General features: G+C 35.7%; 1 protein-coding gene across 4 annotated transcripts in view; it reads left to right on the top strand.

Annotated features, from left to right (window-relative positions):
- Positions 1-2200: 2200 nt before the first annotated feature.
- The window catches only part of LOC127512727 (colorectal mutant cancer protein), an 83695-nt gene continuing 60795 nt past the window's right edge, over positions 2201-25100 (top strand). The window contains exons 1-3 of one of the 4 annotated variants that reach the window (XM_051893930.1): positions 2201-2367; positions 3902-4146; positions 4254-4468. In XM_051893930.1, the coding sequence (XP_051749890.1) occupies positions 2246-2367; positions 3902-4146; positions 4254-4468 (582 nt within the window). In that variant the 5' untranslated portion in view covers positions 2201-2245. The other 3 variants (XM_051893931.1, XM_051893932.1, XM_051893934.1) reach the window with 3 other exon arrangements.

The raw sequence follows: 25100 nt of genomic DNA on the forward strand, positions 1-25100 counted from the left end.
GGACTGGGATGGTCATGGCAGAAGCTTCATTTTGTGCTCAGTAACACATTTTTGTGTTGTTTTGATGTTTGTTTTGGATCATTGTCCTGATGGAAGATCCAATCACGGCCCATTATTGGATTTCTAGCAGAAGCGGTCAGGTTTTGATTTTTATCTTAGTATTTGATAGAATCCATGATGCCATGTATCTGAACAAGATGTCCAGGACCTCCAGCAGAAAAATAGGCCCACAACATTAAAGATCCAGCAGTATATTTAACCGTGGACATGGGGTACTTTTTATCCATGCGTGCACCAAACCCATCTGGTGGGTTTGCTGCCAAAAAGCTCTTTTTTAGTTTCATCTGACCATAGAAGCCGGACCCGTTTGAAGTTCCAGTCGTGTCTGACAACTGAATATGCTGGAGATTGTTTCTGGATGAGAGCAGAGGATTTTTCTTGAAACCCTCCAGAACAACTTGTCTCAAGACTCAACTAATCTCTGCAGTTCTCCAGCTTTCCTCCTCACCGCGCATTAGGGCGATTTAGACACACGTCCTCTTCCAGGCAGATTTGTAACATCTTTAGATTGTTGATTGGAACTTCTTAATTATTGCTCTGATGGTGGAAATGGGGATTTTCAATGCTTCAGCTATTTTCTTACAGCCACTTTCTATTTTGTGAAGCTCAACAATCTTTTGCTGCACATCAGAACTATATTCTTTGGTTTTACTCATTGTGATGAATGATTAAGGGAATTTGGTCTTTGTGTTTCCTCATGTTTATATTCCTGTTGAACAGGAAGTCATGGCTGGACAATTTCATGCTCCTAGTCACCCTGGTGTGCTAAAAAATGTAAATATGAATGGGAATATCAGAGATATTTTACTCATAAGAATTTCTAGGGGTGCCAATAATTGTGTCCAACATGTTTTGGAGAAAAGCATTTATTTCATAATGAGCTTTTTCCCCCATTTTCAATTGTTTTACTTCAATGAAAGGTTTGAATTTTGTGAATTTTTTGAATGAAAGATCAAAAGGATAAACAATGCAGATTTATTTTCACAGCCGCCTTTGCTTATATTTACTAAGGGTGCCAATATTAGTGGAGGGCACTGGATATATATGTATTAGATGAAAAACTATATTGTCTTGGCAACTAACTGAAATTTAAGCTAAAGCACTAGTGTTAACTGAAAATAAAAACTAAAACTCAGATCAAATAAATTAAACCTAAATAGTAATATTTAAAAAGAACAAAAAACATTAAAAATGAGAAAAGCACATTAAAACATTACTAAAAAATTAAAATGAAAACTGAAAATATAACAACAATTTTAATAATATCTAATAAAAAGTTGATGAAAAGCTAAATGAGATGAGGTCGTGTTGCTGAAATGTGACCCACGTTTCCTTTCCAGATCCATCAACTTCCTCAGCTGTTCTTCTGTTTCCTCGGCTAATGCAAAAAATGTTCTTGTTTGGACGGATCGCTGATGTTTTTGTTCTGATCTTTGGTCAGGAATGTTTTAAGAGGGTCTCCTGCTTTTTAAAAGCTTCCTATTATTGTCTTTGGCTTTCGGTGCCTCTTCTGTCTCGCTCAGACCTTCAGGCCTCTTGACTGTTTTGCGCCTTTATTCTCTGTCGCCTGTCAGAAAAGGGTTGCGCAAATGACCAAATATTGACACATGATCAGAAATGATTTCTCTGAATGGAATCAAACCACTGAAGTCATGCTGGAACCGCATGTGGGGTCAAAGGGCATACAATAGCACACTGGATACATGACAGAACCAACATTATGAAAGAGAATTGAATGATATGCAATCTTTGTATGATTTAGAGAAATATTAGATTTATTTAAAAAAGCTTTAAAAACAGCTTGGATATCACAGGGTCTGTGAGGTCACATGTACAAATACATTTGCATATGCCTTAACAGCTTTAAAAAACTGTTTTTGTGCAACAAACTTTATTAACATCATAATTGAACCTCAATTAACATATTAAAATAATAATAAAAAAAATTGGCATGACCCCTTTAATAAAATAATTTAAAAAAAAACTTCCATTTTAATCACTTTTTTTTTTTTTTAAAGTTTTGGAGTGGTAATATAATATCTATTATGTTTTATAACATGTACACAAATTAAAACGAATATGCAGTTGTAGATATGGCATGTTCGCCTAAACCAGTGTGCAGCTGCTGAAGCATGGAGCGTGTGTTTGTGCGCGCGCCCCAGTGCGAGTGCGTGCGTGCGTGTTCATGATGGCGGCGGAGGTGAGCGGCAGCAGCGGCAGCAGCGACTCGTCCAGCACCGCGGAGGAGGAGCGCGTGCGGCGGCTCTTCCAGACGTGTGACGGGGATGGAGACGGGTACATTAACCGGTCAGAAACCACACTAAACTTTACTCTGAGGAGTTTCCGTGCAGAGTAACTCTAATAAAGATTCGTGAGGCTGAGCAGCGGGACGGGCGCGGTGACGTCACGAGCGTTTTAGTATGTATGAATGATATTGTACGATTTAATTCGTGACAAGAAGGCAAAACAGACACATAAACGTGTGTAAAGTTTGTTTGGACGGACCTAAAGTTGTGAGAAGCGCGTTCGCTGTATCGTCGGAAGTGACAGGAAATGTTTCATCCTCATCCGCTAAAGTTTGGGGTTTGTTTATGTTTCTGAAGTTGTAACTTTGTTGGATTTTCTGGTATACATTCCTGTCGTTTGATGAATTAAAGCTAGTCTGAAGCCGTTATATTACGTTCAGCTTTTTATTCTGTTCTAAAATCGCAATAGCATGCTTCAGTGTGATTTAAAATAGATTGATATTATTGAATGTCATACAGTATTTGTACAGTTATTGACTCACTCGATCTTAAAAATGTCATTGCGTTAAAATATTAAAGCAAGTGTCATTTGTTGTTAAGAAAGATGCACAAACACACCCAGAAAGAAGTTTGATAAAACATAAAATAGTGTTGAAAATAAGTGCTGTGACATTTCATTGTGAAACATCAGCAAAAAATGATCATAGTTAAAGTTTGTGTCATTTATTGTAGACACACAAACATACTTTACGAGCTAAACATTTGACGAAAAGTAGTTTGTTAATTTTCAAATGATAAAGAATAGATCTAGTTGACTACAACATATCATGCGTTCAAGTCATAAAAATAACACAGAATCATTTTTATTTCACTTGAAACACTTCTTTATGCGTGCTTCTTTAAGCAAACTTACATTTATTGTCTGTAAGCTCTTTAAAGGGAACCTATAATAACAAGATGTAATATCAGTCTCTGGTCTCTCCAGAATGTGTCTGTGAAGTTTCAGCTCAAAATACCCCACAGATCATTTATTATAGCTTGTCAAATTTGCCTCTATTTGGGTGTGAGCAAAAACACGCCGTTTTTGTGTGTGTCCCTTTAAATGCAAATGAGCTGCTGCTCCCCGCCCCCTTTCCAGAAGAGGGTGGAGCTTTAACAGCTCACGCTTCGGTCGCTCAACAACAACAAAGCTGGAGAATCTCACGCAGCCAAAATGTGGATTGTCAGTAACGGTGTTCCACTTGAAGGCCGCTTTGTGTTTGGGAAATATAGTTAGTAATAATTCACCCTTCGCTGGGAGTTTGATTGACAGACAATCTGACCAGTCATAACACAGAATCGACCATTTTGTCCAACAAACCAGACAAGAGACTTAGATTAACGTTGGTGGACTTGAACTTGAAAATGGTGTGTATTGACGTCTTTCCGTGGTTGAAATGACACTCCTTCTGATGTTCATTCATGTTTATTTGGTGCTGTAATTAGTAGTAAAGAGGTAGAAAGATGTCTAAATACAATTTGGGGTGATTATAAATGTAAAAACTGGTATAAAATAAGCTGATCTTGAAACTCAAGCGTCTCTTTCTCTCGGTCAGGAATGATTTGTTGATGGTCTGCCGGCAGCTGAACATGGAGGACTCGGTCGCAGAGATCATGGGTCAGCTCGGCGCCGACGAGCGAGGAAAGATTTCCTTCGAAGACTTCACACGCTGCCGCATGCAGCTGGTCGGTGAGATCCGGAAGGAGGAAGGACAGCTGTCGCTCCTCTCCAGCGACTCGGAGAAGAGGAAACTCCGGGAACGTGTCGCCTCCTGGCCGACCAGCAGTGAGAATAGTTTAGGTATGAGTTTTTCCTGTCCAGATCTCGAAATTAAAGGGACAGTTCACCCAAAAATGAAAATCCTGTCATCAATTACTCACCCTCAAGTTGTTCTGTCGTTCCCGCAGGTGCTCGTGAGAGTTGGGAGTTTGATTCTGGAGCTCGAGATTTACAGAGTCCAGATCTGCAGTCCCCGACACAAGCACATCCTCCGCAGCAGAACTCTCCGTTACTCCAGAAGCTTCTGGAACAGCCTTCAGCGGGGATACACAAGCTCCTGTCCCAGCCTCCCTCCAGCTGCAGCGGCGCTTTGGGCGGAAGTTACCTGGAACTGGCCAATACCGTGAGTCTGACCACTGTTTAACAGCTGACATTGATTGATTGGTTGGAATTGGCAAGTGCTATTTTATTTCATATGAAGTGCTTTATGGGAACGCCCAACAAAGCTTTCCTCCATTACCAGGTTTGTGTAGTAAAACAGTAGCTATGTTTCCATTCATCTATTTTAATGCTCATTTTGGGATCTCCGCTGGATGGAAATGGCAAGATGCGCATAAATTCTAAAAATGTGCATCAATTGAGGTGGATAATATTTTATCAAATAAGAAGACGTGCACATAAAACACATTTACTGAATAAATCCCTCGATGTGCAACCAATCCCTCGTCACAGGCTGTGATTGGATAACTTGACTAACCAGCGGACCAATCGCATCGCAGCATCTCAGATCAGTCAAAGTCTGTCATCAGAATGATTTGGTTTAATTCCAAATCACGCCGTTTTTGTGTGTGTCCCTTTAAATGCAAATGAGCTGCTGCTCCTCGCCCCCTTTCCAGAAGAGGGCGGAGCTTTAACAGCTCATGCTTCGGTCGCTCAACAACAACAAAGCTGGAGAATCTCACGCAGCCAAAATGAGGATTGTCAGTAACGGTGTTCCACTTGAAGGCCGACAGTCTTACATTTATTGTCTGTAAATCATCGAATGATTTGGTTTAATTCCCTCCAGAAGCGTCTCATATGATTGTGTTCCCAAACACCAGCATCCGAACGCAAGATCACATGACAACGTTTATTGTGTTTCGTCTGACGCTCATATGATGTCAAACTCATTTATGATGGAGGAGAAAAGAGCCTGATTGAAGAAACTTACATTTTTATTACTGATATTTTTGCACCAGTTTCCCAGGAAGTGGTGATTTTGTTCTCTCGAACATGTGATGGAATCGCTGCTTTATTCTCAAATGTTTTATGCGATATTCCAATTTTGCACACAAGTTAAATTCACAACTTTGAATGGAAACATAGCTAGTGATATTAAAGGATTAGTTCAGTTCAGAATAAAAATTTCCTGATAATTTACTCTCCTCCATGTCATCCAAGATGTTCATGTCTTTCTTTCTTCAGAGGAAAAGAAATGAAGGTTTTTGAGGAAAACATTCCAGGATTTTTCTCCATATAGTGGACTTCACTGGGGTTCAACGGATTACGCATTACGTAATCACGTTGGAAAGGTCACGCGTGACGTAGGCGGAAGTGTGTACAAAGTGAACGTCAAAGACTAAGTTAAACGGCCTTTACAAAAACAGGTAAAACAACGATTTCGTATGATTTTGAAGTTGGAGGAGAAAATGAGATGGAGTTTTTCGCCCTACCGCGGTACTTCCTCCTACGTCACGCGTGACCTTTCCAACATGATTACGTAATGCGTGGAGCATCACAGAGCAGTGCAAGACGAGCATTTGTGGTTAAAAAGTATATAAATGTTTATTTTTTTTAGAAAATGTCCGATGGTTTCTCTAGATAAGACTCTTATTCCTCGTCTGGGATCATGTAGAGCTCTTTGAAGCTGCACTGAAACTGACATTTGGACCTTCAACCCGTTGAACCCCAGTGAAGTCCACTATATGGAGAAAAATCCTGGAATGTTTTCCTCAAAAACCTTCATTTCTTTTCCTCTGAAGAAAGAAAGACATAAACATCTTGGATGACATGGGGGTGAGTAAATTATCAGGACATTTTAATTCTGAACTGAACTAATCCTTTAAAAGACCAAATTCAGTATACTCAGATATACAGGTGAACCCAGAATATAAATGCAACACACATTTTCTTGTTAAGCGTTTATCCACAGACAACCATTTCATCCTCAAATACTTATTACCACAATACAAAAAAAACAATTATCTGAATGCATTTTAGTGGTCATTAAAACCGACTAATTTATTTCACAGTTTCGTTTGATTGATTTTTGGGGTGAAATGTGACCTGGACATGTGTTTTGTGAGATTTGCTCATCAAGAGCGAATGAAAGCTTGACCTGTGAATCATTGAGCCTTTATAATGCAGTGTGTTTGTCAGTCTGTAGATGGCGCTATTACTGTTATTACTGTGATAAATGTGAGTGTATCTTATCTAGGTGGTTTTGCTCCTTTGTCACACATCTTTTTCCATGAATTCAGTTTAATTTCCTGATGTGATAACTTCTGGTTTTAAGGCTTTGGGACGATGAAAGCAGTCTTTCCTGTCACGACATGTTATCAGTTTGCTCATAAAGATTAGTGAGATGTATCATGTTGTTTTGGGTAAGAGTCCTTTCTCGTGAATGAAGATGAATGAATGATATCAGCAGGCGTTTGTAGTGCCATCTGCTCATCAGTCGCCTCTTGTTCAGCGTCTGGTTTGAGTGAAAGTGAACGAATCGACTGCGGTTTGTGTGTGTGAATATGATGTCTGCGCTCTCCATCAAGATCAACCTTCTTTTCTTCGACCCAAATGCAAAAGCATGACATTATATTCTGCTTAAAGAAAAAAAGCCTGTTTGTAGGACCGTTATGATTATTTGCATGACATTTAACCCCTGTATCCTTGTTACTGTACACACGTTTTTCTTCTGAGATTGTACGTATTTCTCGCTCTCAGTGATGGTTTTCAGGAGATTTTTATTACATCAACATATATAATTTATATTATACAATATATTTTTTGAGATTTTTATGAATAACTTTTATTATGATAATAATAATATTATGAATAACAAAAAAATATATATAAATATAATTTACTTTTTGTTATTATTTTATATATAAATAATTGTCAGGAAAAAACAATAAATTAAAAAAACTAAAATTATATATATATATATATATAATATTATTTTTCTAATTAAATTAATATTTTATTGTTTTTTTTATATATATATATATATATATATATATATATATATATATATATATATATATATATATATATATAATTTTTCTAATTACATTTTAATATTTTATTTTATTGTTGCATTTATTATATAATAATAAAATATAATATTATTTTTGTAATATTAAATTTTAATATTTATTGTTGTTTTATATATATATGTATTGCTATATTATTTAATATATAATTATATTATTTTATTAAATTAAATTTTAATATTGTTTTATGTTTATATATATATATATATATATATATATTATATATATTTATATAATTTTATATAATATAATATTTTTCTAATTAAATTAATATTTTATTGTGTTTTTTATATATATATATATATATATATATATATATATATATAATATATGCTATATGCATGTAACTATATACTTGTCATTATATGGTAAAATATGAGGACATGTAAGATTCACCCCTTTATCTGTAATGCACCAATGTTCATTATAATGATTACACAAGATGCAATTTGCTGCCATGGATTCTCTGGAGGTTTGTGTGTGTGTGTGTGTGTGTGTGTGTGTGTGTGTGTGTGTGTGTGTGTGTGTTCGGGGTGGTTTGTTCAGTGATTGTTGTATTATCAGCATCTCTGTTCTGCTCTACACTGACATATGGCATCTATTAGTGTAAGTGACGTCAGAGAGCGCGTGTGAGCGTTTATAGTGATGGAGGAATGTGCTCGTGTCATGTGATGTTTTAACAGCTCCGCTCCGCTGATGTATGGCCGTTATACAGCGGATCAGGTTACCGCAGTAAAGCTGTACGGAATCATTAGAGAGGACATTACGAGCGCGAGTTGGACCTCTGTTTGTCTTTTTATGTGCTTCTGCAGGTTTATTCTGCTTTAGGAGGAACATTTTAGGCTGTTTTTATATGCGGATGTTGTATTTCAGAGGCGGTGCTTTGATTTCGTGCTGCTCAGAGTTGGTTTTATTTTTGTATTGTCAAGCTGAACACTTGCATTAACTCTCTGTTAAAGCACAGTTATAATGTGTGTTGTGAGTTTTGTGATGTTTTGTTGAGGTTGCGTTCAGCTGTTTCTGCTGTAGTTTACAGTTTTCTTCATTAGGCTGCATCTGTAGGTTTTATTGAGCTGTTAAAGACGCTTTGCGGGAATGTGTGTGTGTGTGTGTGTGTTTTATGTCCATCTGCTTTTCAGTCTAATTAATCTCTTTAGGAACCAAGTGCAAGATTGATTGATATTTTTTTATTTTTTTTATTTTTTTAATTATTTCTTTTTTTTATTATTTTATTTATTTGTTTTTTAAATGCTTTACAATAAGGTTCCATTAGTTAGTTCACATGAACTATAATTGAACAATACTTCTAGCATTTATTAATCTCAGTTAATGTTAATTCCAACATTTACTAATACATTATTAAAATCAAATGTTGTATATGTTAATATTGTTCAATAGACCTGAGCTGACATGAACAATGAACAATGAACAGCTGTATTTTTATTAAATAAGATTAAAAAAGTTTAATAAATACTGTAACAGCTGAATTGCTCATTATTAGTTAATTTTAGTTCATGCATTGTAATTGATAAAGTATGTTTCTATATGGATTATTTGAAAACGATTATATCAAGTATATATTTGCTGGAAATAAGGTTTCTATAACATCTAAATTTTAGACTAAATTCTTCATACCACAGCAAAATTTTAGGCTAACTAATGCAAGTAAAAAAGTATAAAAAATTATTGAAAATAAGTAAACAGTAATACAATAAAAGCAAATTGCAAACAATAGGACAAATAAAATAGAAAATACAGCTGCGAGCAGCAATTATTGGGGTTCAAGCGCTTTAAGGTCTTTAAGCACATGCATAAAAAGTTATTATGTTTTAATTAGCAAACCTGTAACCATCTCAATCATAGATGTAAAAGACCATTTACAGCCAATACAGGCAATTTACCATAGTAAATTTATAGTTTTTAAAGCTTTTTAACAGTTATTAAGGTTGAGCCAAAACCTAGGACTAGTTCGCCAAAGTTGTTTTTTGAAATAATCTCCAATATTTAACGAATGATTCGATGGACAGCGGCGGTCCTAGAGCGAAAGTTGCTCAGAATGAGGAGTTCTACCATGTGGTACGAATGTCGTGGGTGTGCGTGAAAAATCACGACCCTTTACACGTAAAAAACGCGAAGACGGATTTCTTTCTTTCGAATTATCACAGATCTCTAGGGCCGTGAGTCAAACCGGCCCAGCGAGTTTCATTCCGACCGGCCTCCGTTAACCTTGTCTGATAGCAAATTTCATTGGCCGATGGCGGACATGTTTTTTGAGATACGTCAGTGTCCTCATAGACCGTCATGGCACCTTGGACAAAGACACTGCATGCCAATTTTCAAGTCGATCGGACTAACGGTGAAGTAGTTATAGCTATTTTCATGTTTTTTTTTTCCTGTTGTAGCGCCACCAATTGGCTAGTCACCGCATCCTTTGACCACAGAATGAGCTCTTACATAGGTGCTGTAAATTTTTGTAAATTTTGTAAATTTTTTTGGTTTGGTTCCGATCGGGTCAAAAACCCAGGACTAGTTTGCAAAAATAGGTTTTTCAAAAAATCCAAAATACCTGAAAATTTCGTGAATCCGAAGCATATTGTCTTGAGTTAAGGATTCCGACGATATAAGACACTGGAGTCCACGCCTAACGGTTCAGGAGTTATGAACCATTTCATACTTTTGACCACTGTAGCGTCCCCGTCAGGCCGATCGGGGCGAGCCTTGGTGACTTTGTAGACAGTGTGTTTAAAATAGTAATTTTATCTCTATTATCATATTTTCATAATCGTTGGAAGCCGAAATGAAAACTCATTCGATTAATCACACAGCCCTAGTAAGACGCTATAAAACTTTTCTTGCTTGCTTTCCTCTTTCTGAGAAACTCTAACTCTGTTACGAAAGATTTCAGCACCTGCCCTATATTGGATCAGTATTGAAAGGTCTGCTGGTATTTAAACCTGTCTCTGTCTCTTTGGTTTTCTCTGTCACTTCATCCTCCACTTAGAGCCCAAATTTCATTATGAGCATTATCTGCTGTGCGCTGCATTCTGCTAATGTCCCCATCTCACTAATGCATGTAGGCGATCTGTCAAAGTCACGTTTAGTGGAGCGCACTGCAAATCATCTTCAGGTTTTGTCAATTCACGTCGCTCTGGTTTCCAGTACATTGTGTTGAGTGTTTCTGTCTTTGTGTTGTATGCCATTGTTTCCAACTAGAACATCTTCTAGGTTTAAAAAGAGTTTCTGTGGTGAAAAGTTTTTAATGTTGTTTATATGTCTATGTGGTGTCGACACCATTGCTGAGTATTTTCTCCTTAAAACTACAGTGAACCTTAGAAAAAATAGATTGAGTTCAAATTTAAATTTTTTTCAAACAAGAAAATTTTTCATTTTATTAGTGTCCGCAAAAATTCTGTCAACTATGGTACTAACCAAACACCCCTGAAAACTAAACAATGGTTCATCCCAAAACCATGTGAACAGCATCATGTGAAGTAATTTTCTTCTGCGACGGATATTTTGAACACATTGTGGTAAATATCCTCTTATTTTTTTCTATATTTTATCTCCAATTACCTATTGTTATTAATTGCCAGTCAACTATGTTGGGTACATTGTTATAATTAGAAATATTTTATGATTTTATTTCAAATAATGATTAAAATGTGAGGTTAATCTGATCAAGAATATAACATTTGGTTGGCCAGACAAGGCCTGTCATTGAAATTGAGGCAAAATTGACTATCAACTATGTTACTTATCATCTATGTTACCGTCATAGTCAAGTATGTTACTGGCATCAACTATGTTACTATCAGAGTCAACTATGTTACTGTCATAATCAGCTATGTTACTTGTCAGCTATTTTACCATCATAGTCAGCTGTGTGACAGTCATAGTCAAGTATGTTACTGTCATAATCAGCTATGTTACCATCATAGTCAAGTATGTTACTGTCATAGTCAAGTATGTTACTGGCATCAACTATGTTACTATCATAGTCAAGTATGTTACTGTCATAATCAGCTATGTTACTTGTCAGCTATTTTACCGTCATAGTCAGCTGTGTGACAGTCATAGTCAAGTATGTTACTGTCATAATCAGCTATGTTACCATCATAGTCAAGTATGTTACCATCATAGTCAAGTATGTTACTGTCATAGTCAAGTAGGTTACTGTCATAATCAACTGTTACTTGTCAGCTATGTTACCATCATAGTCAAGTATGTTACTGTCATAGTCAAGTAGGTTACTGTCATAATCAACTGTTACTTGTCAGCTATGTTACCATCATAGTCAAGTATGTTACTGTCAGAGTCAGCTGTTACTTGTCAGCTATGTTACTGTCATAGTCAAGTATGTTACCATCATAGTCAAGTAGGTTACTGTCATAGTCAAGTAGGTTACTGTCATAATCAGCTATGTTACTTGTCAGCTATGTTACTGTCATAGTCAAGTATTTTACTGTCATAGACAAGTATGTTACCATCATAGTCAAGTAGGTTACTGTCATAGTCAAGTAGGTTACTGTCATAATCAGCTATGTTACTTGTCAGCTATGTTACTGTCATAGTCAAGTATTTTACTGTCATAGACAAGTATGTTACCATCATAGTCAAGTAGGTTACCATCATAGTCAAGTAGGTTACCATCATAGTCAAGTATGTTACTGTCATAATCAACTGTTACTTGTCAGCTATGTTACTGTCATAGTCAAGTATGTTACTGTCAGAGTCAGCTGTTACTTGTCAGCTATGTTACTGTCATAGTCAAGTAGGTTACTGTCATAATCAACTGTTACTTGTCAGCTATGTTACTGTCATAGTCAAGTATGTTACTGTCAGAGTCAGCTGTTACTTGTCAGCTATGTTACTGTCATAGTCAAGTAGGTTACTGTCATAATCAACTGTTACTTGTCAGCTATGTTACCATCATAGTCAAGTATGTTACTGTCAGAGTCAGCTGTTACTTGTCAGCTATGTTACCGTCATAGTCAAGTAGGTTACCATCATAGTCAAGTAGGTTACTGTCATAGTCAAGTAGGTTACTGTCATAATCAGCTATGTTACTTGTCAGCTATGTTACTGTCATAGTCAAGTATTTTACTGTCATAGACAAGTATGTTACTGTCATAATCAGCTTTGTTACTTGTCAGCTATGTTACCATCATAGTCAAGTATGTTACTGTCATAGTCAGCTGTTACTTGTCAGCTATGTTATCATCATAGTCAACTGTGTGACAGTCATAGTCAAGTATGTTACTGTCATAGTCAAGTATGTTACCGGCGTCAAGTATGTTACCGGCGTCAACTATGTTACCATCATTGTCAACTCTGTTACTGTCTATTGTCATCGTTATTATCATTTGACTGATTATTTGCAAATTTAAATATACAGACTGCTGCTTTTATTATTATTTCAGGGTATAGTTTGTCCACATGGACTGGAGTTTTGCATGACATTCTTAAAACCATTAAAATGATCTTTAAAGTAGATTTATGATGATAATTTTCTTGTCCTTGTCCTTAGTAACATAATTGAAAAACTCACCAGGGAAAATGTTTTAGTGATGTATTTAATGATTAAGCTTTGCTTAACTAGTTACACTGACAAAATATATAAACTGAAATTATTAGTTGATTTATTGAGAAAGCATGTAGTTTTTGCTCTTTTTTGCTGATGTGAAATGTACCCTAAACAATAGAATGACTCACCTAGCTAATGTTAACACCTTATTGAAAAGTCTTACCATTCTTCTGTTACATAACAATAATGTTTCATATATTAACATTAACTACATTAGTTAACATGAACAATACTTCTGCAGCCTTTATTAATCTTAGATAATATTATTATAGTAAATTACTTGTGTTATTACAGTTGTATCTGTTATGATGCTCATTTTTTGCTAATGCATTAATTAATATTATCAAACGGGACTATTGTAAAGTGTTTTTCTTACATTTTCAAGCATAATTTCCTGAATAAAGTAACTGTGTTGTAAAATGATTTAACGAGATTTGACCAATGATTTGATATTCCTAATGATTTCAACATGACATTTATAATGTTATCTGCAGTAATGTTCATCATAACTCAAAGTTTGTCCGTCTAGTTATAGTTATTCAGCCAAACCTGGGAATGCTGACAGATCCGGCATGTTGTAAGACCTTCCCAATGTGCTTAGCACAACAAGATCCAGCAATCCCATCAGCGCCGCCTCATCTGTCACCACTGATTCACGACTGATACACACCATTTAGCTTCATCTCATTATTGGCTTCGTTAAGAGCTCAGAGCATATGCACGTATATCTCAGCTGATGAGAATCTCAATCAGTGCTCCGAATGCAATGAGGCAACAAGTGATAAGTTATCTAAAAGTTATGCGTGCAGAAGTTTTGGTTGGAGCGGCAGATTTTTCGCTCAATTGGTTTCTTTTTCCGCCAAGTTGCATTGGGTAACATCTCACAAATAAAACAACTGACTTCAAGCACAACTATGCAATATGCTTACAAAATCTTGAACAAATTTTTAATGTTTTTAAGGGTGAAGATATCAGTTTTCCTTGTCCGGACATCACTTTTGGCCACTGCTGAATATACACTACAATTCAAAGTCTGGAAATACTAATAATTTTTGTGTTTTTGAAAGAAATTGTCATGTTTATTCACCTCAGATGCATTAAATAGATCAAAAAGAAAAGTATTATTTCTATTTCAAATAAATGTATATTATTCAAATTCTCTGTCCATCTCATTGACATCTTTGGTATTCTAGCAGTCAGTATATATTATTGCTATTATTTTAGTTTTTTTGTTTGTTTCTGAAATGACACGTTTTTGCTTTGCTTTAGGCGAGGTCAAAAACAAACAAACAATCAGAACGATCACTCTATTTGTGTAGGACTGCTCACTTTGAGTTGTTAATTTGTCTCTTTTCGTTCTGTAACCTCATTATACCGAGGACCTGTTTGCCGAGGGTTCACGGTCTCGCTCAGCGTCGCTCTCGTGTCCTTCAGCCGCAGTTGTGCTGTATCGAGCAGTTTTTGTGTTTTGCTGCTCGTTTAAAAGGCCAGACGTGTGTTTTATCCTTTAGAGGACAGATGAAAAGACGTATGCTCACCATGGGAATGGTTTGAAATGATAAATGTGTGTACAGTTTCCTCTCCTGCCCACACACACACACACGCACACACGCACACACACACACACACACACACACACACACAGACACACACACACACACACACACTTACTGTGTTTAATTATCTTTCCAGAATGGCACAATAACAGCTCCTTCACTGCAAAAATTACTTAAAGAGGTCATGACATGGATTTTTATTTTAATTATTTTAATTTTCATTGAGGTTCACTTAGGTTTTTTGCACGTTAAGCGATTGAATGCCTGTGGGCGGGGCCTATGGTACCAGTGGGCGGGGCCTATGGAGCGCTGATGTAAAATCTCGTTGATGTTTTGCTCTGGAGGCGGTCATATGCAAATTTATTTTCCAGAATGCACACTTCAGAAGTAGTGTGTCATCCAGGTACTTTTTGCCCACTCTTTTATGAGCACTGTGAATTCTTCTCACATACTGTTTTTCACCTACTATATAGTAGGGTAGCATGTGATTTCGGCTGCAGCCTGTGTGTGTTGTCACTGTTGAATTCTGGGTAAAGACCCTGGAGTGAGTTCCAGGCCACTGAAGAGGGTGTGAAGCCATATTGTGAGAGTAATTGTGCACAGCAGTGATATTCCCCGAGTGTGTCTTGATGAGATCAGCAGTACGGAGGGGTTTGTGGGAGGTTTAAAGGCTGAGAGGTTTTTATGGCGGTGTGTCGGTGACCTCGAGAACTGAAAAAGAGGAAATGTTCAGGTCGGCGGTCACTCGTTTGAGGTGGAGGGAGATGACTGCACTGCTGTTATAAAGTGACTTTCCTGCTGCTCTTTTAAACAGTGACCTGCTTCTGTGGCGTCCATCTTTAATGACCTAATGTCATGTGTTCATTCCAGTCCACTTATATCAGAGACATTAATTAGATGGGAATCTAAAGCGCTTTTCCACCATCGGGCCAAACCGTTCTCGTTGCTTAACCAACCGTACTGAGAAATTTGGGCTGAGAACGGTTTGTAATCTAATCAAACTCAGGTGGAAATATAACTTGTTTCTTAACATTCTCAGATCCGTTCAGCTCGACGGTGGAAAAGCGGCTTTAGATTCCCATCTAATGAATGTTTTCGATATAATTGGACTGGAATGGGCACATGATATTTGGTCATTAAAGATGAACGTCACAGAAGCCGAAACATTAATTAAAATGTTTTGTTTATTATATATATTTTTAATATATAAAATGTGTATAATGTATATTTTTATGTATATGTATTAAATAATTAAATATTCAAAATGTTTGTATGTCTTGCCGTAAAAAACTTGCCCATAGGGATAAAATAAATTTCAAGTTAATTACTAAAACTATTACAAAAATCTTTTATAAAAATCTATTTTTGAATATTTTAAATAATATTTTTAGGGACAAAATAAAGTTTGTTACTTTAAAATTATTTTTAAATTATTAAAAAACATCTATTATTTATTTATTTTATATACTCATTTTTTGATACTAATTATTATTAATTTATTAAATTATTTATTTATTATTTAATTTAAAAAAAAAATGTAAATAATTTTTGTTATTTTTTTTTATTGTCTGTAAATTATTTTGTTTGTATATGTTGCTGTAAAAGCCATTTGCCCCATAGGAACAAAATAAAGTTTGTTACTTTAAAATTATTTTTATATAATTCAAAAATTATCTATTGTTAATAATAATTAATTTATTGTATCAATTGTGTAAATAATTTATTGTATGGAGCAGGATTCTTAAGAAAATAGCAAGCTTACACGAACAAACCATTAATAAAATAGTGCAGACAGAATATGAGAATGTCTAAAATGAACAGTGCAGAATAAATGATTTCTGAATAAATTAAGGCAGTCTCTAAACAAACAAGTAATTAAGAAGATGGAGACTGAATGCGTCAGTAATAGTGCTTTTTAATGCTTATATGAGATGAGACGAATCTAAATTGTCCCTCCGATTGTGTCGGTCTGTGGATGGTGTCTCGCTGACAGGGTTCAGAGGATTCTTGAATTATTCATCCGAGTATTTTGGTATTTGGAGGTTCAGAGTGTATGAATATTTCTAGTCTGTTTCTCTCTCACAGCAGCACATTTCTGATCGCTTCAACTCTTGGAGAAATATCGTCCAGAAACCAAAAATATCAAACCTTGAGTGCGTTTGTGTCTGAATGTGAATGTCGTCATAATGAAACCTCAGTGTATTTTGGGCAAATGATGACTGAACTTTGTTTTTGGGTGAAATGATCCTCCTGACAGCTTCACTAGAGGGAGCTGTTGAACTCATTATGTAACTCATCACTATTCGCCTCTTTTTAAGCATATAAACTCAAGCCCATAAACTCAAGCCCATCTCTGTCTTTACATGTAAACATACGAGGAGACCTCCGGTTCAGACTCTGGATGTGTAATCGGCTCTAATCGTGCCGTGAGAGTGATGCAGTGTGTTTTTCATTGGTTCTGACAGAGTGTTTGATGAAGACTCGTCTAACACAATGACACACACCTATAATTAAGTATGTTACACAGAGTCTGTGCCAAGAGAGCGATATAATCTACTTAAGAGCCTCAGCCAGAGAAACAGCAGGGAAAGTTCTGGATCACGGCCAGCGTGTGTCTCAGAGACGAGAGCAAACACAAATGAAACATCAGATGCTGGGTGTTAAAGAGACAGTGCTCCTAAAAAACAAACAGGTTTTTCAGACAGATGTGTATAGTCCCGCTGTAAACTCACAGCATTAAGGGCAGTGATGGGAATAATGGCGTTATAAATAAACGCCGTTACTTTTTTCAGTAACGAGTAATCAAACGAATTACTTTTTCCCCGTTACAACGCTGTTACCGTTACTGACAAAAAAATGCTGCGTTACTATAATTGAGCTGAGTACCAGAATACCCTTTGTGACATGCTGGATCAAAAATATGTGAAAGTTTTTCTAGCCGACTAGTAGTTATTCATTTACGCTATTAGTTGACTTTTCAAGCTTTCTATAGATATATTTCTCATGTCTGTGAGGCAAGCAGCCGCTGAGTTCTGGTTCATTTAGACGCACTCCAGTTCACGTGCAAATGATCGCGCCGGCGCCTCCATGTCATGATTATGTTGTCTGTTATATTTGCTTCTTATTTATTAAATCCAGGCAATTGGTTGATGAAACATTGATTAAAATTAAGATACAATTTTTACAAAACGAAATTCACTTTAAAGAAAGGCTTTCTACAAAACAAAACTTAATGAAGTGGTCAAAATCATGTCTGACCCACTCCATGTCTCCCGATACATTGCGCATCTTATGATGTATTTATGATCAAGCATAATTTATTTTTAGACTTATATTTAATATTGGGGGCATCCAAGTTATTTGACATATTATTTTTTTTTAAAAAGTAACACAATAGTTACTTTCCCTGGTAATTAGTTACTTTTATAATGATGTAACTCAGTTACTATTTGTGAGAAGTAACTAGTAACTATAACTAATTACTTTTTTAAAGTAACGTGCCCAACACTGATTAAAGGTGCAGTATGCGATTTCTCAAAATCGTTGTTGAACACGGTTGATATTTGAAATCAACCCAAACAAACACATCCCTCCCTTCATTTCTCTGCCTCCAAAAGGCACGAACACGCAATGCAAGAGTGTCTCTTTTATCACAGCAGAAGCAAAGCTAAATAATGCTTTGCGAAGATGATGAGCAAATTACTTTTTTTTTTTATGTCTCTCGGCCATCTCTCTTTCTACAGTCTTCCTTCAGATCTCCCTCTTGCTCACTCTCTCCTCCCTTATCATGAGTGGACATGCCCCCTACCGCTGATTGGCTCACACTCTTTCCTCCCTTAACATGAGTGGACACACCCCCTACTGCTGATTTGCTCACTCTCTCTCCTCCCCTATCATGAGGACACACCCCCTACTGCTGATTGTCTCTCCTCCCCTATAACGAGTGGACACGCTCCCTACTGCTGATTGGCTCACTCTCTCCGCCCCCATCATGAGTGGACACGCCCCCTACTGCTGATTGGCTCACTTTCCTCCCCCATCACGAGGACACACCCCCTACTGCTGATTGGCTCTCACTCTCCTCCCCCTTCATGAGGACACACCCCCTACTGCTGATTGGCTCACTCTCCCCTATCATGTGTGGACACGCCCCCTACTGCTGATTAGCTACAAGTATGTTGTGCTGTTCGGTCTGATCCACTTTCAACAGCGTTTTTAAAAAATCACTTACTGCACCTTTAATTTGGTCAGTTGACCAGTCAGGATTAGAAAAACGACATGAAATACATCTTAAAATAGAAATCATTTTATATAGTATATATAAATATATATATAATATACCTTTTTTTTAGCATTTTGTCCAATGTAAATCTTATGCCATCAAAATTAAAAACTATATGAAATACACTTTGAAATAGAAATTATTTTATCAGCCATATATGTCTCTCATTCCTTTTTTAGCATCTTGTTTGATGAGCGCCACATTTTAAGAATGAGAAGTTAAATATAATGTGTATGTATAATTAATATTATAACTTTATTTATTTAGTGTTCCATGTTTTTTATACACATTTTTATTATTTAAATTTTTTTCTAGTTACACTCAGTTCTAGTCTTTTCTACGAAGTTTGATTCCTCCACAGAATAAAAACTAAAAAAGCTAATTGAGACTTTTTTTTATCTCAATTCTGACTTTTTTTCCCCTCAGAATTGAGAATTTTTTAATAAATAAAGTCCAAATTGAGGAATATAAACTCACAGTTCAGAGATTGTGAGAGAAAAAGTTGCAGTTGTCTTTTTGTTATGTGGAGAATCATGCTTACATGCTTGTGTGAGTATAACTGTTAAAATGATTTTTGTTATTTAGAAAATCCTTTGGCTGTTATCCCAAACAACTGGAAAAATAATAGAAATGAGTTGGTCAGAAAGCTTCTGAGAGCAGAGCTGCATTAGAGTGAGGGAGTGAAGCGGAGTGACTGATCATATTCCAGCCGAGGGGAATCTGACGGGCTGAAACGGCCCTGAAGGAGTCACACACACACACACACACATGTGTGTAAAACACTCCTCCTGCGGCCCCATGCAGCTGTGAGGCCCTGAGGAGGTCTCTCTCTCTCTCTCTCTCTCTCTCTCTCTCTCTCCCGCCCTCCCTCGCTCTCTGTGTGTGTGAATCAGAGCGGTGCAGAGCTGCTGCCGGGAGTCTCCGGCTGGCTGGCGGAATGTGCGGAGTGGCGCACCGGTGCTCTGTGTGGATTTAACCGTCTCACGTTTGGATTACCATTGGGATTGCTTTGGGAATATTGCCGGATCGTGCTTGTGAAATCGAGGATGAGCTGTCAGCAGCGCGTGTGGATTACAGAAGCAGGAGGAACCTGAGAGGGGACGCGTTTCTCGTCGACCTCGGGCGTCTGCCGACCGTCTCCAGCTCACGCTGGAATACCGTGATTAGCTCCAGGAGTTTAGGGACCATGAACTCCGGAGTGGCTGTGAACGCTGGCAGGGAACCGGTGGCCGAGGGAAGTGAGGTAAGACGCTGGTCTGACTGCGGCGCATGGCTCTAAAACGATGTGTGTGTCGTCTGACCGACACACACACACACACTCCGCTCACACTGGGAAAGACTTTTGACGTTGTTAAACTTGTTTGAGATCTTCAGAGGAGCGTTGCAGTGTTTCATCTTCGTGCACCAGATCTTCTCACATGTTAACTTCAGGGTCCGATCGTATTGGAACGCCCTCCTACACCAGATATATGACTGCTGAAATCATGTCACACGCGCTTGTTTCAAACTTTCCTATTCACAGAATCTAGTGTGCAGAGATGCAATTAAATCTGCATTGAAATAATTAGGAAATGTTGTCAAGAAAATGAAAATAAAGTGAAAAGTGCAAAATATATTAATACACATTTAAATTTTTCTAAGGTCTTTTCTGAGTGAAATTACAATGTCAATTATAAATTACTTTTTTATTTTGAAAATAGTTATGCCATCAAAATGAAAAACTACATGAAAAACACCTTGAAATAGAAATGATTTTGTCAGCTATATATGCCTCTCGCTGTTTTTTCAGCATCTTACGCCATGAGCACCACATTTTTATTTTATTTATTGGGCTCCATGTTTTTTAATACACATTTTTATATTCAGTCTATTTTACTAGAACGCTCAGTTCTAAAGTCTTTCATTGGATGGACTCCTTATAAATCATTATAAATTACTATTATTGAACCAAATCATTCTGATGACAGACTTTGACGTTTCAGAACCACCAAACCAACATTTGAGATGCTGCGATGTGATTGGTCCGCTGGTTTGTCCAGTTATGCACATCTCGGCATTTCCATCCATCATTTTTTTTATGCAATATCCCAAAATGTGCATAAAGATAGGTGGATGGAAACATAGCTACTGACATCTTGAGTGGACGCAAAAGAAAAATACATTTTCCATCTTGTCGTGTGTGTTATGAGCTGCTGTTGTTGCCGTCGTTTGAGTTTCAGGGATGTAAGTGAGTCCTGTTTTCCTCGTGCCACATGTCGCCAGAGCGCTTGATCCAACACCAAACGACACTTATTAGGGAACACCTTTGATTTGGACCTGCTAGCGTAACATTTTAATTGTCCAAACACGTGTTTTTCTGAAATGTGCTGCTCCGAACAGCTGCTGCTTGTCAAGGAACGCTGTTTTATGGCCGAGGGAATAAAGGCTTACATTTAAGGATGTTTACAGATGTTTCCGCTCACATTGATCAGGGATTGTTCTTGAAGTGAGGAGTCTTAGAGCACTTCAGCAGCGTCTCTGGGGGTTTTACCTGCTAAATGATGGCTTACTGCATGTGCGTTGTTGACTGGGACAGAAATAATTGTGAACTGTCCATCAGTTTGTACAAAATTAAATGGAAGTCTCAAGGTCAAATCCTGGAGAATCATACTGTTTGTATATTCTTAAGAGACCGAGTGAAATGGCAGATGTCATTGAATTTATTTTAGCCAATTGAATCATTTTATTTATTTATTTTTAAAAATGAGTTTGATTTATTTTTCATTATTTTTTTTCATTTTTATTATTTAGTTATATTTTTTTAATAAATTTTTTTTTTTTAGTTTCCCGTCAAACTCCCCAGACTAAGCAAGTAATTTAACCATTCATTTACTAATTTAGTCATTATTTATTTTTTAAAAATAGTTTTATTTATTTTTCATTAATTTATTCCATTTCTACTATTTAGTTACATTTAATTTTATTATTTATTTAATTTTATTCTTTTATTTTTAGTTTCCCGTGAAACTCCCCAGCCTAAGCAAGTAATTTAACCATTCATTTACCAATTTATTTATTTATTTATTTATTTATTTATAAATTAGTTTTATTTATTTTTTTATTAATTTATTCTGTTTTTATTATTTGGTTATATTTAATTTTTTTTACTTTTTTAGTTTTACTCCCCAGACTAAGCAAGTAATTAAACCATTCATTTACTAATTTAGTCATTTATTTATTTTTAAAAATTAGTTTTATTTATTTTTCATTAATTTATCCCATTTTTATTATTTAGTTATATTTAATTTTATTATTTATTTAATTTTATTCTTTTATTTTTAGTTTCCTGTGAAACTCCCCAGACTAAGCAGGTAGTTTAACCATTCATTTACCATTTTAGTAATTTTAGTTGGCCAAACGCTGTGATAGTTGCATGTTTTGCAGTTTATTGCTGTAGCGAAGTATTTCTCATTTTTATTTCATGTAGTTGACTAATGTTAATAATTGGAACTTTATAGTAAAGTGTCCTTAAGATTAAAGTGAGTGTTGTGCTTGGCAGGTTTTAGGATGACAGGAATCTCTCTGTTCTCACGCTGGACGGCCGGAGACGTGAGACAGACTGTCTTTATATCTGTCCTCCCTGCAGGCAGACGGCCAGAGTAAGAGCGTTGTTTGATAAGCACAGGGCCGCTGTCTATTTTTATCTCTGCTGTGCCTCTTCACTCTGATTTAGTGCCGTGTTCAGGTCTGGAGCTGTAGTGTACGTCGCTAAAAAGGCACTTTAGATGAGAGGATATCTGAACACTCGTCGTGCGGCTGTAGGGTCAGCAGTGAGACAGACGGAGGACTGACTCCAGAGGCCCGTAACAGAACCCGCAGAAGTGCTGACTGACCCTGACTGACCCTGACTGACCCTTCATCTCTACTATCTCAACTCGTACTGAGATGAAACACCTTGACTTACAGAAACAGACACTGGAGCACATGGTGAACGAGACTTTTTGATGCATATGTCAAAATATTTTTGCAATTATTAATGCATTAATAATGTATTATTATTATTATTTTAAATGCTATATTATTATTATTATTATTGCAAAATTCTTATTATTTTTGTTATTGTTATTAATAAAATATAATTCTAAAAAGCTATAATCATTATTATTATACATTTTTTTTTAAATAATTTTTTTATTATTAATATTGAAAATTACAAAATGTTACAATAAATTCCTATGATAATGATATTGTTTTTATTATTAGTAGTATTAGTATTATTGTACATATTGTTTTAAGTAAAAGCTGATTTATTATTATTTTTATTATTATTATTATTATTATTATAAATGTCATATTATGCTTATATTATTATTAAAACATAATTACAAAAAGCTGTAATAATTTATTAATATTATAAATATTATTTTAAATAAATGCATTATTATTATTATTATTATTATTATTATTAAAAATAGCAAAATAAAGCTATAATAATTTGTTATTATTAATAATATTATTGTACATATTGTTTTAAGTAAATACTGTATTATTATTATTATTATTAATAATAATAATAAAATATAATTACAAACGCTTTATTTTTATTAAATTGCTTTAAAGAAATGCATTATTATTAAAATTACAAAATAAAGCTATAATAATAATTTATTTTGTTATTAGTAGTAGTATTAAACATTAAGTAAATGCTGTATATTATTATTATTATTATTATTATTATTATCATGATTAAAACTGCTATATTATTAATGCTTTATTATTTTAAGAATCACATTAAAAGAATTACAAAAAGCTGTAATAATTTATTGTTGTAAATATTGTTTTAAAGAAATGCTTTATTATTGTTAGTAGAATTATTGTACAAATTGTTTTAAGTAAATTATGTAATATTATTATTATCAGCTTTAATATCTGTTATATCTGTTGTCATTATTATTTTTAAATATAATTACAAAAACTATAATAATAGTAAAACATTATTTTTTATTATTATTAAAAAATAATTATAAAAAGATAGTTATTATTATTTTAAATGCTTTTTTAAATAAATATTAAATTAAATAAAATTATATATATAAATTATATATATATATATATATATAATTTTTTTTTTAATTATTTTAAATGATATTTTTAAAATAATAATAATATTATTATTATTATTATTAGTATTAGTATTATTACTGTTATGAATAGTTTTAAATAAATGCTGTATTTTTATTATTAATGTGTTATTAAAGGTAATAAGAGAGATTAGCTTGGACTGACGTGTAAAAGCTCATTGTTTCTGTCCGTCTCTCGGGATCTGAGAGTCTGTCAGAAGCGGATCTTTCCTCCATCCACATGCCGTGTCACTCCGTCTCTTTCTCAGCACAGCATCTCTGAGCTGTAGTTCAGGCTCCTAATGTCCCCAGATTTACCGGCGCCTCCTCAGCCTGACGGACGGCGGGGGGTAAAGCTCGCGCTCCATCACGGCTGATGCGGTCGTTCAGTAGAGACGCGGCTCGTAAAGCCCTCGGCGCTCTGATCGATGTGATGGGAGATTGTGAAAGCAGAAGGAGAGAGCTTGTGTTGTGACGGCCGCTGTGATTTATGACACCTCTGTAGGGAAGACAAACTCACTCGAGAGGAAAACGCCGTCCCCGCCGCGATTTACAGGCCCTCCGCTCAAGAAGCCTTGAACAATGAGCCAGTGTAGATATGACACCGGCTTTTATTTTATACAAATTTACAGCATGCTTTATTAAACCCGCGGGGATGGTAAATCCACAGTGTTTTATTGGGTTTGTTTGTCTGGAGAAGGAAGGCGCACAGCAGCTCATTAGTTAATAACATTAATGAATTGATGACGTTTACCTGTGTGGAATTTATGCTTTTGATCCTCGGCTGTTTAGATAGCATAGTCAAAGTCTGGTGTCACTTTTCCACGCTTTTGTCTTTTTGATATATATATATGAAGATTATATTGACTAATTGATGTCAGTTAGACATTTTCGTGTCATTTATACATGAAGTTTGGTTCATAATGCTCAGATCATGCTGGTGTAACACAGCAGCCGAAGAGCTTCGCAAAGAAATCCTGCTGGAAATTCATTTAAATATTGATCAGATGTCAGATGGGTTCAGGAGTCAGCTGAGAGACGATTCTGAAGATGTTTGACGCGTGAGTGTGCTGATGTTTAAATGATGAACTCGTGGTAGTAATATTGATGTATGATTTCACATGCTGCTGTTTCCGTCAGGATGGACGTGAAGCTCTAGCGGGTGACGACAAGAGCTTTTTTCATGCATTGTTCATGTTGTGAAGG

The sequence above is a fragment of the Ctenopharyngodon idella genome, chromosome 5 (assembly GCF_019924925.1).
Source record: "Ctenopharyngodon idella isolate HZGC_01 chromosome 5, HZGC01, whole genome shotgun sequence".
NCBI classification, from domain to species: Eukaryota; Metazoa; Chordata; class Actinopteri; order Cypriniformes; family Xenocyprididae; genus Ctenopharyngodon; species Ctenopharyngodon idella.